The 15,615-nt window shown below is 53.3% G+C and overlaps 2 protein-coding genes across 2 annotated transcripts in view; one reads left to right on the top strand and one right to left on the bottom strand.

Annotated features, from left to right (window-relative positions):
• The window catches only part of GNAO1 (G protein subunit alpha o1), a 171,143-nt gene extending 163,461 nt beyond the window's left edge, over positions 1-7,682 (top strand). Inside the window, exons 8-9 of the mRNA XM_046684294.1 lie at positions 3,744-3,959; positions 4,991-7,682. Of these exons, the coding sequence (XP_046540250.1) occupies positions 3,744-3,931 (188 nt within the window). The 3' untranslated portion in view covers positions 3,932-3,959; positions 4,991-7,682. The remainder of the gene's footprint in view (positions 1-3,743; positions 3,960-4,990) is intronic.
• A 1,283-nt stretch (positions 7,683-8,965) lies between these two features.
• AMFR (autocrine motility factor receptor) overlaps positions 8,966-15,615 on the bottom strand; it is a 43,980-nt gene continuing 37,330 nt past the window's right edge. The window contains exons 12-14 of the mRNA XM_046681940.1: positions 14,138-14,221; positions 11,409-11,596; positions 8,966-10,592 (exon numbers count right to left, since the gene is read on the bottom strand). Coding sequence (XP_046537896.1) covers positions 10,445-10,592; positions 11,409-11,596; positions 14,138-14,221 — 420 coding nt within the window. The 3' untranslated portion in view covers positions 8,966-10,444. The remainder of the gene's footprint in view (positions 10,593-11,408; positions 11,597-14,137; positions 14,222-15,615) is intronic.

Consider the following 15,615-nt stretch of genomic DNA (forward strand, 5'->3'; position numbering starts at 1 on the left):
GCGGGCGCCACTAGTGCAGGGGTGCAGAGAAAATCACTAGGGCGTGGCAGGGTCGGCCCTTCCCAGGACACAGCCCTGATCCTTATGTGTTGTGACCAGGTCACCGGGGAGTGACATGGCAGGGATCCGGAGGCAGAATAGGACCACAGGCTTCCCCTCCCCGCTTTATCCTGGTCACCCTCTAGAAAGGCTCTCCTACCTCCCCCAGACTCCCCAGTGGCCTCCTCTTACCCCTGTCCTGGGCGGCTGCTGGGCCACACAGCACCTTTACCTGAATTAGGAAGGGGACACACGGCCTAGGAGTGGGGCCTGGCTTGCCTTTCTCCCCACCTACTTTCTCTACTTTCTGCTCTGGTGCCCTATGTGCAGCAGCCCTGCTCATGCCCAGCAGATCCTTCCACCCCATCATGCCTGCTCCTCCACCCCGACCCCATCCGTCATGCCGACTCCCCCCATCATGCCTGCTCCCCGAACCTCCCATCCGTCATGCCTGCTCCGCCCATCACGTCTGCTCCCCCACCCCCTCTTCCATCATGTCTGCTCCCCCCATCACGCCTGCTCCCCCACCTCTACCCCATCCGTCATGCCTGCTCCCCCATCACGCCTGCTCCCCCACCCCTACCCCATCATGCCCACTCTCTCCCTGTCTTCCTCCCCCCCGGTCTTTTCCCCAAATCAGATCACTCCAACTTCCTGCAACACCCCTCCGTCCCACCCGCCTGCACCCCTGCATCCACCTTCTTTGGGCTTTTTTCCCCCCTCTGGCTCCCAGATAGATGGACACAGATCCCCAGGACAAAGCTGTTTCTGAATGGGTAGATGAGGAGCCGGGCCGTCTCTGGCAGCTGAGGGAGGGTGGCTGCCGTGGGCTGGCCTGGCTCTGGGCTGCTGCTCAAGGCTGGAGCAGTGCTGATGGAACCCCAGAGGCCAGCCTTTGTCCCTCTGGGGACTGGGAAGTTTCGAGGGGCCCCTGGGGTGGCCGCAGAGGAGGATGTGTCACAGATCGGCTCAGCTGGGAACCCACTCCCTGACAGCCCCAGAGTGAGATCAGGGCGTGGGCTCAGCTCGCAGGGCTGCACAGGCCCCGAAACAGCCAGATTCCAGTGGAGATGGATGCTGGCCCCTCTGCTCTGCTCCTCCACCGGGAAGAGCCGACCCTCACCCTTGGGTGTGGAGACTGGCCCATGGGCTTGTTCTGAGCGAGGCCTGTCTCCTCGCTGATGTTCCACCCTGCTGGGAATCTGCACGGTTCCCGCCCATCCCAGGGGGCGCAGAGAGGCAGGTGGGCACAGGCTCCGGGTCTGACAGACGTCAGGAGCACAAAGTCTCCAGTAGGCAGACGCGCTGAAGCAGCCTCTGGAGCCAGGACACCTGCAACTTTGGGCAAGGTAATCACCTGTGCCTCATTCTTCGTCTGGGGACCATCGTAGGTAACAAGAATGCCTACTGGGTAGGGGGCAGTGGGGGTGAATGGAGAGGACAGAGCCCAGTGCCGGGTACACGTAACCACTGGCTACCACTGTCGTCAGTATTATTCAGGGGATGGAAACCAAGGAAGGGGAACTGGCCATGGAGGAGGAGCCCTCTGCAGGGTGGGGCGAGTCCAGGAGGGCAAGGGACAGGCCCAAAAGGCCAGCCCCAGGCTGCCCCAGCCCAAGGAGGGCCCTGCCCGCAGGCAGAGCTGGGGCGCAGCTCCCTCTTGGCAGCCACTGCTGACCTCTCCCAGCCTCGGCCAGGGCCCTCCAGGACCAGCTCAGTCTTTAGAAAGCTGTGGCGACTGCACGGGGCTCCGCAGCCACAGCCTGGCACATCCCGCCCTAAGGGTCTTCCTTGTCCCCGGGACCTGCCCCGCCAGAGCCCGATTTGGGAGGTGGCCTGAGGAGTGGTCATTCTCACTGCTGTGTAGTACGGGGCATGGTGCCCCCAGAAAGGCGATCTGAATGTGGGAAACATCCGAGTTCTCCAGGGCTTCCCGAGAGAGCCAGTTTCCAACACAGTAGATGACAATGGTCACCAACGCAGTGGTCCCATGGCGCGCCAAGGCCTGTGGGGACAGAAAACATGCTGGAGGGGCGGGGGTGGCGGAGACAGGTGGAGAGGCTGGATGTCCAAGGCAAGCACGAAGGGACCACCAGGCTGTGTGAGGGACGAACTCAGCAGACACTGAGAGTGCATAGCTGGCTGTCCCCGGAGTCGTGCCCAGGCACTTTTCACCTCCCACGGGGCCCTGTCTCGGTCCCTCTGTACAGGAAGCTCCTTGATGGGGTCCAGTCTGGAGCCATGTCTAGTCTGTGAGCTGGCTGCTGGCTTCCCTGTGGACCTGCTGCTCAGGGCACTTCTGCTTCCCATGTCTGGTGGGCTGAGAGAATTGGGCTGAGAAGGAGGCTGTGCCTGGTGGGCTGCCCAGAGCTGCTCTCCGCCCTGACGCCCATCCCAGGGGTGCCCCCACCTCTGACCCCTGACCTGTCACATTTGCTTATCTGGCTGCAGAAGCCTTCCAGTGACCCGAGCCCCAGCCTGCCCTCTGTGGCTCACACTTACAGATGGAGAACAGGCAGAGCGGGCTGGGACAGGGGGACGTTGCTCACACCCTCAAAATAAGATTATGTGGGGCCCGCCCGGTGGCACAGTGGTTAAGTTCGTATGTTCCGCTTCTCGGTGGCCCGGGGTTTGCGGGTTCGGATCCCGGGTGCGGACATGGCGCCCCTTGGCACGCCATGCTGTGGTAGGCGTCCCACGTATAAAATAGAGGAAGATGGGCACGGATGTTAGCTCAGGGCCAGTCTTCCTCAGCAAAAAGAGGAGGACTGGCAGTAGTTAGCTCAGGGCTAAACTTCCTCAAAAAAAAATAAATAAGATTGTGTTGTTTCCATGCTGGCAAGATGCTGGTGGCACTGAGGAAAATGGGGCATCGTCCTTTTAGGGGCTTTTAGGTAATTCTGTGTTGGTCCATATTTTGTGGTATTCAGTTGAAAGCTGTCTACAGGGCAGAGCCACAAGGGTTTGGGTTGCAACTGGTTGGAAAACTGTCCTTGTGTTATCCACAGGTCTCCCCACCAGGCCCCAGAAGGATCAAGGAGTCAGCCAAGGAACCGTGGTGGGCAGTGGGGTCCCAGTTGGTATTATGAATGCTGCTAGCCCCTTAAGCTTCCTACCCAGGAGATGCCAGTGCCCCCCACGTCCTGGGCACTCACCCAAGAAGTGGGACTGCTTAGAGATGCTCCCAGCCCTGCCGAATGGCTCCTCGTTAGAGGAAGCCATCCAGGGAGGTCCAGGTACAGCTCGGCACCCAGCTCACCCTCGGAGCGCACGAGCCCTGGGTCGCTCCCCTGTCGGAGCTCTTCCATCAGAGGTCATTGTCTTGCTTTATCAGCAGCAGGTCTGGTTTAGACAGGGGGTGAGTGTTGTGAGTGGCAGTCCCAGGCCCCAGGCTCAGTGTGCTCATCTAGAAAGGGAAAGGGAGAACCTGTGGCCACTGGCCTCCCAGGGCTCCTGGGTGGTCCCGTGTGAAAACAGAGGGAAAGACCTGGACAAGTCAGCAGCCAGGTGACTGCTAAGCCTCCTGTGGTTTTAACGTAAAGGCGACTGCGCCTGGAGAAGGAGCGCCTTGCAGTAGCTCTGCGGCTCCCGCGGTCTCGTCCCGCGGTCTGGAGAATGCCACGGCCCTCTGCTCGACCCGGTGTCCCCAGCCCGCTGCGCCCCAGCTCTCACCAGGCCTCTCTCTGTTCTGTGTCTTGTTACAGGCCCCAATACCTATGAAGATGCAGCCGCCTACATCCAAGCACAATTTGAAAGCAAAAACCGCTCACCCAACAAAGAAATTTATTGTCACATGACTTGTGCCACAGACACGAATAATATCCAGGTGGTATTCGATGCCGTCACTGACATCATCATTGCCAACAACCTCCGGGGCTGCGGCTTGTACTGACCTCTTGTCCTGTATAGCAACCTATTGGGTAATGATTCCAGCACTCACAGAAAAGCTTGCACACACACACACACACACACACACACACAAATGCAAGTTGGTAAATAAACTTTAAAAGGCATAACAAAACCTTATATATATACAAATATATATTAAAAACTTCTTTTTAGTTTGTACTAGGAAGAGCTTCAGACAGAGCTGACCACCATCCCGTAGATCAAGGTTTTCCAGGGCAGCACATGAGCGTGCACGTGTGTGCATGCGCTCACCGTCACACACACACACACACACACACACACACACACACACGTCGTGATGGGGTTCCGGATTTAGGAGTCCATCCTTTTAAGAACAGCCACGCGATCTTACTCTCTGAGACCCACGCCTGTGAGTGGGGGGAGGGCAGGGGGGGGCCTGGCTCAGTCCAGCCCGTTTCTTTGCTTCCACCCGCCCAGGCTGGGTGCTCCCAGTTCTGTCCTGCTCTTGGGTGAATTCCAAAACCCTTTAAAAAACGGCCAATACCCTAAACATCTCCCTGCCCTGTGCCCCGGCAACAACAGAAGAATTAAGGACGCTTCCATTTTGGGTGGTGGTGGTTGTTAATTTCCAGAATTTAGAAGAATCATCGCTCCGACCAGTCCACTGTCTCCTGAGTTTTCTTTATCCTTGTGAACAAGGCAGGCGGGAAAAGGGAGGCTTGGTCTGCTTCCTGTAAGCAGCTGAGGGGAGGGGACATGCAAACCATGGCTCAGACTCACCTGCAGGGTTGAAGCCAGCCCGCCTCCAAGAGGGCAGGTCGGAAGAGGGGAGAGATGTGGAGAAGGGGACAGGAGTGGCCGAGGGTGGGCCGGACTTGTAGACCTGACTGGCCGTGGGCCTATGCGGTGAGGCCCCAGGGCCTGGGACACGCTTCTGAGGGCTCTGGATCCTTCTGCAATGCTGCCCCAGCTCGCCCCACCCCAACATTATTAAACATGTTCTAGGGTTTTTGGTTGGTTGGTTGGTTTTTAAAATCAAAGAAAATGGTCAGACTGGACCCCCTTATCTCTCTCTCTACAGACCGCTTCATGGACACTTTGCTGTTGACGTTGATCTCCTGGTAGCATGACCTTTTGGCCTTTGTAAGACACACAGCCTTTCTGTATCAAGCCCCTGTCTAATCTACGACCCCAGAGTGACTGACGGCTGTGTATTTCTGTAGAATGCTGTAGAATCCGGTTTTAGTTGAGTCTTTACATTTAGAATTTGAAAGGAAAAAAAAAACATTTCTCATGTGCTTTGTAGCTTAAAAAAAAAAAGAGGAAAAAGGACACCTCACCATTACATCCATCTTTCTTTCTTTTTTTCTTTTGAAATAAAGAAACATACACATCTGCACCTGCGTCCCCCGACTCCCGCCTGCGAGGTGCCAGCCTGCCTGCGCCGGGCCCCGGGCGTTGCCTAGGTTCTGGGTGCGCTGCGGCCGCTTCCGGAACACCACCCGCAGCCCTGCCCCCTTCCCCCACCCCGCCCCCCCCGCCCCCCAGCCACACGCTCACTCCAGGTTTGTACAGAAAAAGCACAGTTCTCACTGGCCAGTAGCTGCCAAAAAGAATACCAATCAAATACATAAATAGAGACCGATAGAAAACAATTTTCCCGTGGACCCCCTTTCTACAGATTCCCTCTGATTTTTTCAGTTGTTTTAGTTCTGTCCTGACGCGCACTGTGTTCCATGTCAGATCAGCTGCCACAGTCTGGGACACGGGCTGTGGTTTTCCCTTTGACATTCCGCTTCTCAGCCTCTCAGGTGGATGCTCCCCAGTGTGTGTGCGCCCCTCCGCCGCCTCCTTTGTTCCAGTGACCTGTGTTCGCTCTTTCTCATGTGGGGATGTTTGTGCTGCAGATAAAAAGAACAAAAAAATTTTTTAAATACCACGAGATGGGAAAAAAAAAAACCACAAAAAAAAATTTTAAAAAAAGATGGAAAGTAGTGTTTCCATGAAAGCCACAGTTTTCATGATCAGTCCTATGCCATTTCTACTTTGACTAGTATCCAAACCCCAAACCTCTTCACAGTTTCACTTTTAAGACTTAATATTTGCTGAAGAAGACCAGTCGCAGCCATTTCAGATAAAAAGGAGGCGAAAAGACAAAACACACAAAAAGTTAAAAATACAGAAAAAAAAACTTGAAAAAAAAGGAAAAAAAGAAAAAAATAGCCCACGGGTCTTTCTAAGCCTTTCTATTCCCAATCGGTGAGGTTTCTGTGATATCTTACACACTGCCAGTCTACTTCTCTGACTAATGGAAAATTCATGTGTAGCTCAATAAAGAGAATGTTTGTCTGTATTCCTGAGTCTCTCACCCTTGGGCTTCATTCTCACAGGAAAGGGACGGAGGGATTTGACTGGGCCGCAGACACTGGAGGCCGGCGGGCAGGGCCGTAGCTGCCCCCGCGCCCCCTCGGTGTGCCATCCAGCTGGGTGCAGCCACCCGGGAGCAAGGAGGGCAGGGGAATGGGAGCCTCATTTCCTGCCTGCAGGTGCCCTCTTCTGGGGCTCCCAACCAACTCCGCCTCACTCTCAGCTGGTTTTGTTTGTTTTTGAGGAAAGGGTGGAATTGAGGGTTGGAAAGGGAAAAAAATGGGGTGAGGGCAGGTAATCCCAAATCTGCTAGTACAGGATCCTGTTTCTTCTGTACCCCAAGCTTCCACTGCAGTGGGAAATGGTTGGTCCCAAGAATGAGGCCACATTGCCTGGGCCTTCTGCACCCAAGGGGTCACACCCTTTCGTTTCATTTAAAGGCCTCCCCTACCGCACATCGATGCCAGGAAGCCCCCCGCAGGTAGAAGACACAAGGGGTAAGAGATCGGCTAGGCCTGGCACGTGGAGTCTGATTCTAGTCTCAGGGCAGCAGGTCTCACCAACTCTCCCCTAGGTTGCCAGGTTTTTGCTGTAATAACTAGTTAACTCGTTGAGACTGGGACCTGGAGGGAACACAGCCCACCCAGAGCCTTGCGTCATGTCCGTGAATCACTTATTAGCCAAGCAGTCAGTGCTATGCATAGCATCCACGGGGAGGGAGGGCCTCAGAGGTCAGTTCTTTGGAATCCTCTCCACACACCAACCAATGGGGATTATCAGCCCAGGAAGGCCTCTCCTTGGCGATTTCCGGTGGTCTTTTGAATCTAGTTGGGGCGGAGGCAGGGGCTGATACTGCTGCAGAGATCGAGGAACAAGAGGCTAGGCTAGTTCCTGCCTGTTATAAAGAAACCACCAATGCGGGCACCCCTTAGACTTCCTCAGCCAGGAGGAGCCTGCTAGCCAGCCAGGCCACCCCTCTCTCCCAGGGCTTTTCCCACCGGCTCCCATCACCCCAGCTGATCTGCAGAGGAGCCCACAACCACCTCTGGTGAAGGGAAGGTTGCACTCCTGGCCACAAGGTGACTTCAAAACACTGCTCTGGGGGCAAACCAGGATGCAGACGGAGGCTGAGGACAGGTGACTTCTACATATGGCATACCTGAATTTCCCTCAAATGAGCCATATTCTAACAGAGTTCTTCCGCAACTTTCAAATGAATTTTGTAGATAAAACAGAAGTTTCTTTGCCTTATCTTCCTTAGAACAGAAGTCAGGAAGCTTTTGGGGGGTAAAGGATGCAGGGAAAGACCAATTGAATTGAAACAAGGAGTGTGGGGGTGGAACCTATGCATTATGGTTCCTAAAAGCTCCACAGTGACTCTAGTGTGCAGCCAGGTTTAGAACCACTTCTATCAAAAAAGAGGCGAGGAGATGAGGACCGGAGGCTTCCGGATGCTGGAGGGCCTGCAGGCAGGCGGGCAGACAGGCAGGCGGAGGTTATTCCTTGACAAGCTCGCCGGCAAGGCCACAGCTCCTTTGGCACACTGTGCCTTGCTTCAGCCGAGCTCTGAGAGGCAGAGTTGGGAAAGCCACACCCAGAGAGGACCACATCTGCCGGCTAAAGACAAAAGAGTACGTTGTCCACAGCTGAAGTGGGAAATCAGGTCCAAGTGGCCACCTGAGCACCGAGGGTTTATATCAATAGAAGAGCCACACAGATCATCATTCTCTGTGGTACACAAAAGCCTGCAAATTTGGCAGGGAGGGAACCAAACTGAGGAGAACCTAAGATGTCAACAAAACAGGGCCAATAAGACAATGGAACAAGTGGGGGCCGCCCCAAGGCCGGGGGGTTAAGTTTGTGCGCTCTGCTTCAGCGGCCTAGGGTTCTGCTGGTTCGCATCCTGGGTGTGGACATAGCACCGCTCAGCAGGCAACGATGAGGCGGCATCCCGCATGCCACAACTAGAAGGACCCACAACTATGTACCAGGAGGCTTTGGGGAGAAGGAAAAATTTTTTTTAATTAAAAATAAGATAATGGAGGGAGTAACATAGACTACTTCCAAAAGAGCCAGAGAGAGCAAGGGCGACTCAGCACCATTTGCCAGAGCGCCCGACCTCTCCTTGTTCTGTTTCAAACATGAACCAGCAGCCCAGCCTCAGCTCTGGGCTACCGGGGCTGAGCATGAGAACAGGCTCCTGCTCTTGGAGGCAGCGAGGACAGTGAAAGAGGCCAGGGGATAGGGTCCTACCCAACGTAACAGGACACCGGTCTAGCCTCCTGCTGCTAAGCTTTGCAACTGGTCCCAGATGCCCCCAAGAAGTGACAAAAGCCAGGAGACAGTATAGTGCCCAGAATCCTCAACTACCAAGGTGTAAAGCCTAAGGGTGCGTTTGGACTTCTCTGCGTGGGTCATTTTAAGCTATGTAAAGCATGTTTCTGCTTTATCAACGTCATATTGCTATATTCCAATGTCTCAAGACCCCCTAAAATCGACTCCAATTTTCTTTTTACACATCTGAAACATAAGAACACACGGAATTAGTGTCATCTTTAATGTGTGCAACATACAGAGTACAAGGATAGAAAAAACCCTCCAACCAAAATGACACACGAAATCAACGCGGGAGCCAACTTTGGCACCTCTGGAAAAACTGCCCAGCTTCCAGCCACACACAACACACTAGAAGAGTCTGCTTTTTTATTATTATTATTGTTTTACAATAAAAACAAATAGCTATGCTCTCAGCAAAACAAAATGAATTTTTTAAAAATCACAGAAATTTACTAACAGCATTTCAAAGTAAGGCTTTTGAAAGATTTATTGAAATAAATTATCTCAGCCTAAACACTTACTCATCACTCTTTTTTCAATTACTTTTCAACATCCTAAAAACTTTCAGTTATGTAAAATACATTTAACTTTGCCAATAATTTTAGATAATACTGGATTCTTCCCAAAAGGACTACCATAAAACTATGCTTTCAAACATTAAAAAAAACTTAATCCAATAGGAGATAAAACTGAAGTCTGTAACCTATGATTGCACGTCAAATCCTTGAAGGGAGATGCGCGAGGAATTTGAAAAGGCTCAGGACCCAGGTCTGCTCCAAGGCAGGAGTCCACGTCCTCCCTTTCTGTGCCTAAACCAACAGGAAGAAAGCTGTGACAACGAAGGGCTCCAGAGAAGAAAGATACGAAAGGTATCTCTTATTTCTTCAGTAAAGCCCTCCAAAATTTACTCCCCCATCTTGTAAGGCCCATGTTTTCTCTGAGGACCCAACACACAGCCCTTGGCGTTGCCTAATTCTCTTGACCAAACCAAAGCTTGTTGCTTAACCCTTTCAGTGCTGACCTTCCCATGTCTGGGGCGGGGGTGGGGGGAGGGGGGCAGTGAAATGCAGAGAGAAGAGGACAGACACAGGGGTACCCGAGAGAGGCAGGAGCACCAGCTTAACGGAAATAAAGCCAGCTGTGGACTGGGGGCTCAGAAAGTAAGTCTGGACGTACTGGGACACAACGGGTCACCTCCTCACACTCTACAGCCCTAGGCTTTCCCCTCCTCTGCTCCAGGCATCAAACCAAGAGCTGTCTTTCCAAGATGCCCTGCCAGTCCAGGGGTCCACGAGCCCACGCGGCTGGCCTGTGTAACACTGGCCTCTGTAACAGCCACCAAACCCGCCCCTCACTAAGAAGAGCAGTTTGACAATAGAAATTAGCCAGTGGTGTGGAGTCAGGCGCACGCTGGACATCTCCACACTGCTCTTTATGACTCCTGCCCCCTACACGCACACGGCCTGCCAGATGTGGAGCTAAAGACACCAGCATTTGTTGTGACTTATGCAGAAAGCAGTCAGCGAAGCCGCCTGCTTCTGGGTTTCCAGATGCCCACCTCCTCTGGTCTTCCCCCACCCATGAGAAGTCCAGTCAATGCCAGGAGAGCGTGCCTAGAGTTAAAATGTGCAGTGTTTCTAAAGGGAAAAGAAACGTCACATAGAAAGTATTACAAAAAAGGATTAAATTTGTCAGCTGTCCAACACTATGAAGACCACATGCTTTATACAGCGGCAATGCAGTCGAGCCCCCTGCTCCAACAGCGGGCAGAGCCGGACGGGCCTCTTCCGGGCGCTGCTCAGGAGGCGGCGGCCGAGGGCGGCGGGAGGCGCTAGGAGGTCTGCTGCTTCTGAAGTCTCCGCTCCGCGGCTGCAGCCAGCATCCTCCGACGCAGCGTCACGGGGTCAGAGGTCGCGCCCTCCGAGGGAAGGCAGCTCTCTGAGGCCGAGTCATCTTCAGAACTTCTGTTCAAGAAACGCCTATAAAAAAAGGAAGGATTTGCAGAAGAGAGAGAAGGGAGCTCGGGAACACATACAGAACGTTTATGTTTAATGTCGCCATTTTCCAGGCCCCTTCATGAAGCTGTCACTCAGCACCATCCCAGAAACAAGACACCTCTCCTGGAACCAGGAGGAGCGCAAATTCTCACTGCGCCAGGGAGGGCCCGGCGCCCTTCAGCCCCGCCCGTCCCGCGTGCACACAGCACCGAGTCCCCACTCCCACCGGGGCAGGGCTGCGCATCAAACCGGCGGCGTGAACACAGTACTGCCCTGTCCCCAGGAGGTGAAATCAAAAGCCCCTGCACAGCAAGGAACACCCCGTGCTCCAGCTCCGACCGACGGCGGCCGGGGCAGACGCGGAGGGGCCAGCAGGGGCCGAGAGAGGGCTTGGGAGCTAGACACCAGGCCAGTGTGAACCTCTCCAGGCCTCAGTTTCTTCAGCTTTCAGTCTGTTAAATGGGTATAATTACAGTGCTCTGTCTTAGAACTGTTAAGAGAATTAAAATAATCAACACAAAGGGCTTGGAACACGCTGGCTCGTAAGTGCTGTCCATGTAAGTATGGCCGAAGATAATCCACAGGAGACAACCGACAGCACCAGCGCCCGGAGGTTACCATCTGGGCCCAGGGCCACCAGATCCTCTGCGTTTTCAAGAGAGGTTTGAAACCTGATTTTTAGGTGACACGAATGTTGGCATCTATTTAAAAAGACATGATGTGGGTCCGACATGACAGTGGCCTTTAGGCCACAGGGCTGTGGCCTGAGCTTTACGCCAGCTGGAGTAACCGACTTACTTCCGAGCTTGCTGCAGGAGGTCGTCCTTGCGCTGCACTAACATGCGCTGCCTCTCGTCAGCGGACTTGGAGAAGCGGCTCCCCCGAGCCTCGAAGTCTTCCCCCTCACTGGGCTCGGCTTCCACCTCACTCATCGAGTCCAGCGCCTCCTCCAGCCGAGGACTGAGGTCCAGCGGCACACGCTCAGTCTGGACACAAAGGAAGAAAGGGGCCGCTGCGGCAAGGCTGCCCTCCTAAGCAGACTCCCCACCTAGCCAGAGTGCCCCAAATCAGGTTCTTCTGGACCCTTCCAGAGGGAGGTAGGCTGCCAGGCAGGGAGCCACGCACAGACGTGCAGCAGCAGAGGCAGCCTCCTGGAAGGCAGGCCACTGCATCTGGCTTTTGTACCACTAAGAACAGGACCTGAATCACGCCAAATGTTCAATATTAGTGGAAAAAATAAATGATGACTAGTAAGAAAAACATAAGCTCCTTGAAACCATACTCTCAGAAAATAAGAACAAAGTGAACTGCTAGTTTGCATTCTGGGAATTTTCTGTTCAATTTGACTAATTGCTCTAAAATTTAAACAAGTCTTACCACACTTACTGCACGAATTTTACACTGACTTAACTCTGACAACAGAGTCAAGCAGATCAAAAGGGCAAATTCTAAGGGTCTTTTCTTAAACAGATAGAAGATCACGTGTTGATCTTTAACAGGATGTTAAGATGAGACTCTCGGTTTTGGTTGACGCTCCAAGGGCCAAGACAATGCCCAGGTGCCCCCACATGCTTAGGCAGGTGTCCGACCGTCTGTGCTCATGCCACCAGCATGGACCCAGGCTTGCTGTGTCAGCCCAGCACCCACCTCTAGGTGACAACAGAGTTGAGGTGGAAAAAGCTGAGAGACAGGCCTATTTTTAAGAGCTAAGAGAAAGAAACTGGCTTGTAGTAGATAAAAAAAGGCTGTGATGGGAGCAAGCTGGACTTCCACTGACTGTAAGGCCATGTTGTGTGTGTCCCGAGGAGTGGACATGGGTCCTGCAGGAGGGATCCAGCCTGAGGTTGCTGAAATAGACTTTGCCCAAGAGGCCCCCTTGGAGGGTTGAGTGACCCCCCATGAAGGGATGGGTGGTCATAAATAGCCAGTCCCAGTTCAAAGAAAGTACATTCAGTCGAGGTTTGTGGTGCTAGATGGGGCAGGCAGACCCGTGAGATAACTGTAACGCATAGGGAGGGGTGTGCACAGACGCACACACATGTGCATGCCGGGGGCACAGGGCCCATCCTGACCCTCTCTCCTCCTGAGCCTGACCCTAGAGGAGGTTAGCAAGAACTGCTGGTGAGTGGAGGAGCAGACAGAGAAAGGAAACAAGCCCAGCCTCAGGCCCGCGCCGGCTTCCAGCCTGACTGATGCAGGGGAGACTTTGAATTAAGAGACGAGCAGAGCCGACGTGACCATGGGCTAAACTCAGGCTTTCATTAACTGATGGCTATCCAAGGACTTTTTATTTCCTGAGAATGACCAAAAACGTTAGATAGCAAGTTTCCTTGTGAAATAAGTACTTTCCCTCCACTATGTTAGAAAAAACTCAGAAAGCTTCATGCTAACTCTAAAAAGAGAGTTGAAGAATCAAGACAGGAATGGAACGTGCCGTCCGCAGATGCCCCCGAGCCAGTCTAGCGTTCAGACCTCAGCGAAGCCCGCTATCCAGAACATGGGAAACATGAAACCAACTCCTTCTTCAGGAGTCGGGCAGCACTGTTTAAACGCTGCATGATCCAGTTACCAATGCGGATGTGAAAGCTTAACTCAGCAATGATCTGAAAAAGTCTTAGGAGTTTTACTGTCTCCTGTCTGCAGGCAAAACACGTGCAGTGAAAGCAGCCACCGCGTCACTCGTCAGTAAAAGGAGCTGCTTTGAGAAGAACCTTGACTGATGTGAGGGAAGGCACTGCCAGCCGCAGACCCCAGCCCTGCGGGCGGAAAGCCCCGCATGTCACAAACACAGAAACACAAGATAGGGCTGCCTGGGGCTTTTTTCTAGTCTCTTAAAAGTTTTTGGAAAGTATGGTAACTGATTAAGCAAATAGGAATTATGGGAAAAGGATGTGAACTGGACCCCCAGGGTGTGGGGCTAAGAGCATGTAGGGGGTGCCTCTGCCCTGAAAACCAGACAGAAGAGCTGCTTTTGCTTAGAGGCAGCCATCTCAAGCTGCCCCCAAGTGTATATCTAGGCAGATCTGCTTCCCAAGACAACCACACTTCTCCCCCCACCCCCACGCTCAGGGGGTCTTGCTTTGGTGAAATGCATGCAAGTACCTGGAAATGCTGAGCTGGACAGGTGAGCTGTGGGAGAGACTAAGTCACCGGTTACAGCCCTAGACAGCGGGGCCCAGTCGTCCCCACCTGGGTTGGGTCCAGGCACAGAGTCCAGGCCCAGCTTCACCCTGCCCTCCCGAGTGCAGCCACTCAGGCCCACGGGGGCAGGGCTGGCTCGGGCACAGCATGACTCCCTTCTCCGGGCCCTGAGGAGCAGGCTGCAGGCCCTAGGGGAAATGCAGGCCATGCCACAGGCACCACCTGGTTTCTTAACCTTAAATATCGAGGCAGATGTGGCATCCGGCCTTCCTCAACACCCCTGCCCTTGCCTCCCCCCTCAGAGGCAGGACTGAAGACCCCTGCCAAGCACCACACTCCTCCTCCCCGATCACACACACTCACTCTCTCAAGTGTGCCGACCTCACCTGGGCAGAAGGTTCTCCCTCCTCCGGGTCACCGTTTGGCCTCTCCACAGGGCTGTTCAATGCGGGTCTAATGCTCTCTGACCGCTGAAAGAGAAACAGCACCACGGACAGTAGGAGCCGGGCCGAACCTAAACAACAGGTCCAGGCAGACCCAGGGTGCAGAGGGGCTGTGCTCCCAACACAGTCTGAGCTTTAACAACACCAGCGGCATCGAAGAAACGAAAATGCCACTAAGATTAAAGACAAGACAAAAGAGCCTAAGGCCTAAGTTTGAGAGTTATCAGTTGGCTCCACATTTAGTTTCCCCTTCAGTAATAGTAACTGCATGAGAATAATGAAATAACATCAGATAACAGCGACTGAACACTCTGTAAAAACCCTCACATGATCGCCTCATTTCTCTTCTTAACATCCTATGAAATAGGTACTGCCGTTCTTCTCATTTTCAGCCAGGCTGAGATCTCGGCCAACGCTGCAGACACTCCGGGCCCTGCCTGTCTCCCCGTGGGTCCTGCCACCACAGTGCTGGCTGGCCGTTCCCGTACTGCATTGCCTGAGGCTCACTTCAGCCGCATGGGGTAACTGTGCCCCCTAGAAGCAGCCCTCAACCGACAAAAAGGAACTAGTGTATAAACACCCAGCTCCTCCCCTCTCAGGAGGGACGTGTTTTACACCAGATCCCAGAGGACCCCAGTGGGGTCCAGCTCCAGTCACCCACGACAGCCATCTGCTGGACAACAAACCATTCACTGGCCACCTTCCCTTGTCCATCTCACAGCCCCACTTGCTGCCCGTGTTTCCTGGAACACGTCCCAAATTAACTACTCACATTTGAATCCCTGTCTCAGGGCCAGCTGTTGGGGAAATGCACAGCCAACAACCAGGTCAAACAGGCAAGGACCGGTGAGCCATGTCTAACACCTCAGCACATCTGACTCCAAACTCCAGGCTCGTTCCCTCTTCAAAGATCTTCAAGTTTTAGGATTTTATTAATAGATTTCCATCTATTTTTGCATACAAAGTTGAATAATTTCTTGGTAGATGATCCCCTGGTCCTGCCAGAAAGCCTGTCTTTAAAATGTTAATACTTCTTGTACCCTTAAAGGGGCTATATGATGGGCCAGGAAATCTGACCATTTTAAAAAAGTGAAAAGTACAGGGCGGCCCCATGGGTCGAGTGGTTAAGTTTGCACGTTCCACTTCAGCGGCCCAGGGTTTTGCCGGTTCAGATCCTGGGTGAGGACATGGTACTGCTCATCAGGTCATGCTGAGGTGGCGTCCCACATAGCAGAGCCAAAAGGACCTACAACTATGTACTTTGGGGAGAAGAAGAAGGAAAAAAAAGATGGGCAACAGATGTTAGGTCAGGGCCAATCTTTAAAAAATAAAAAAGTGTGTAAAAATAAAAAAGTGAAAAGTACAAGCCTCACATAGCTGTACACTTCAGGGAGAACCACACCCATGTGAAAAGCCGACCA

The sequence above is a fragment of the Equus quagga genome, chromosome 13 (assembly GCF_021613505.1).
Source record: "Equus quagga isolate Etosha38 chromosome 13, UCLA_HA_Equagga_1.0, whole genome shotgun sequence".
NCBI lineage: Eukaryota > Metazoa > Chordata > Mammalia > Perissodactyla > Equidae > Equus > Equus quagga.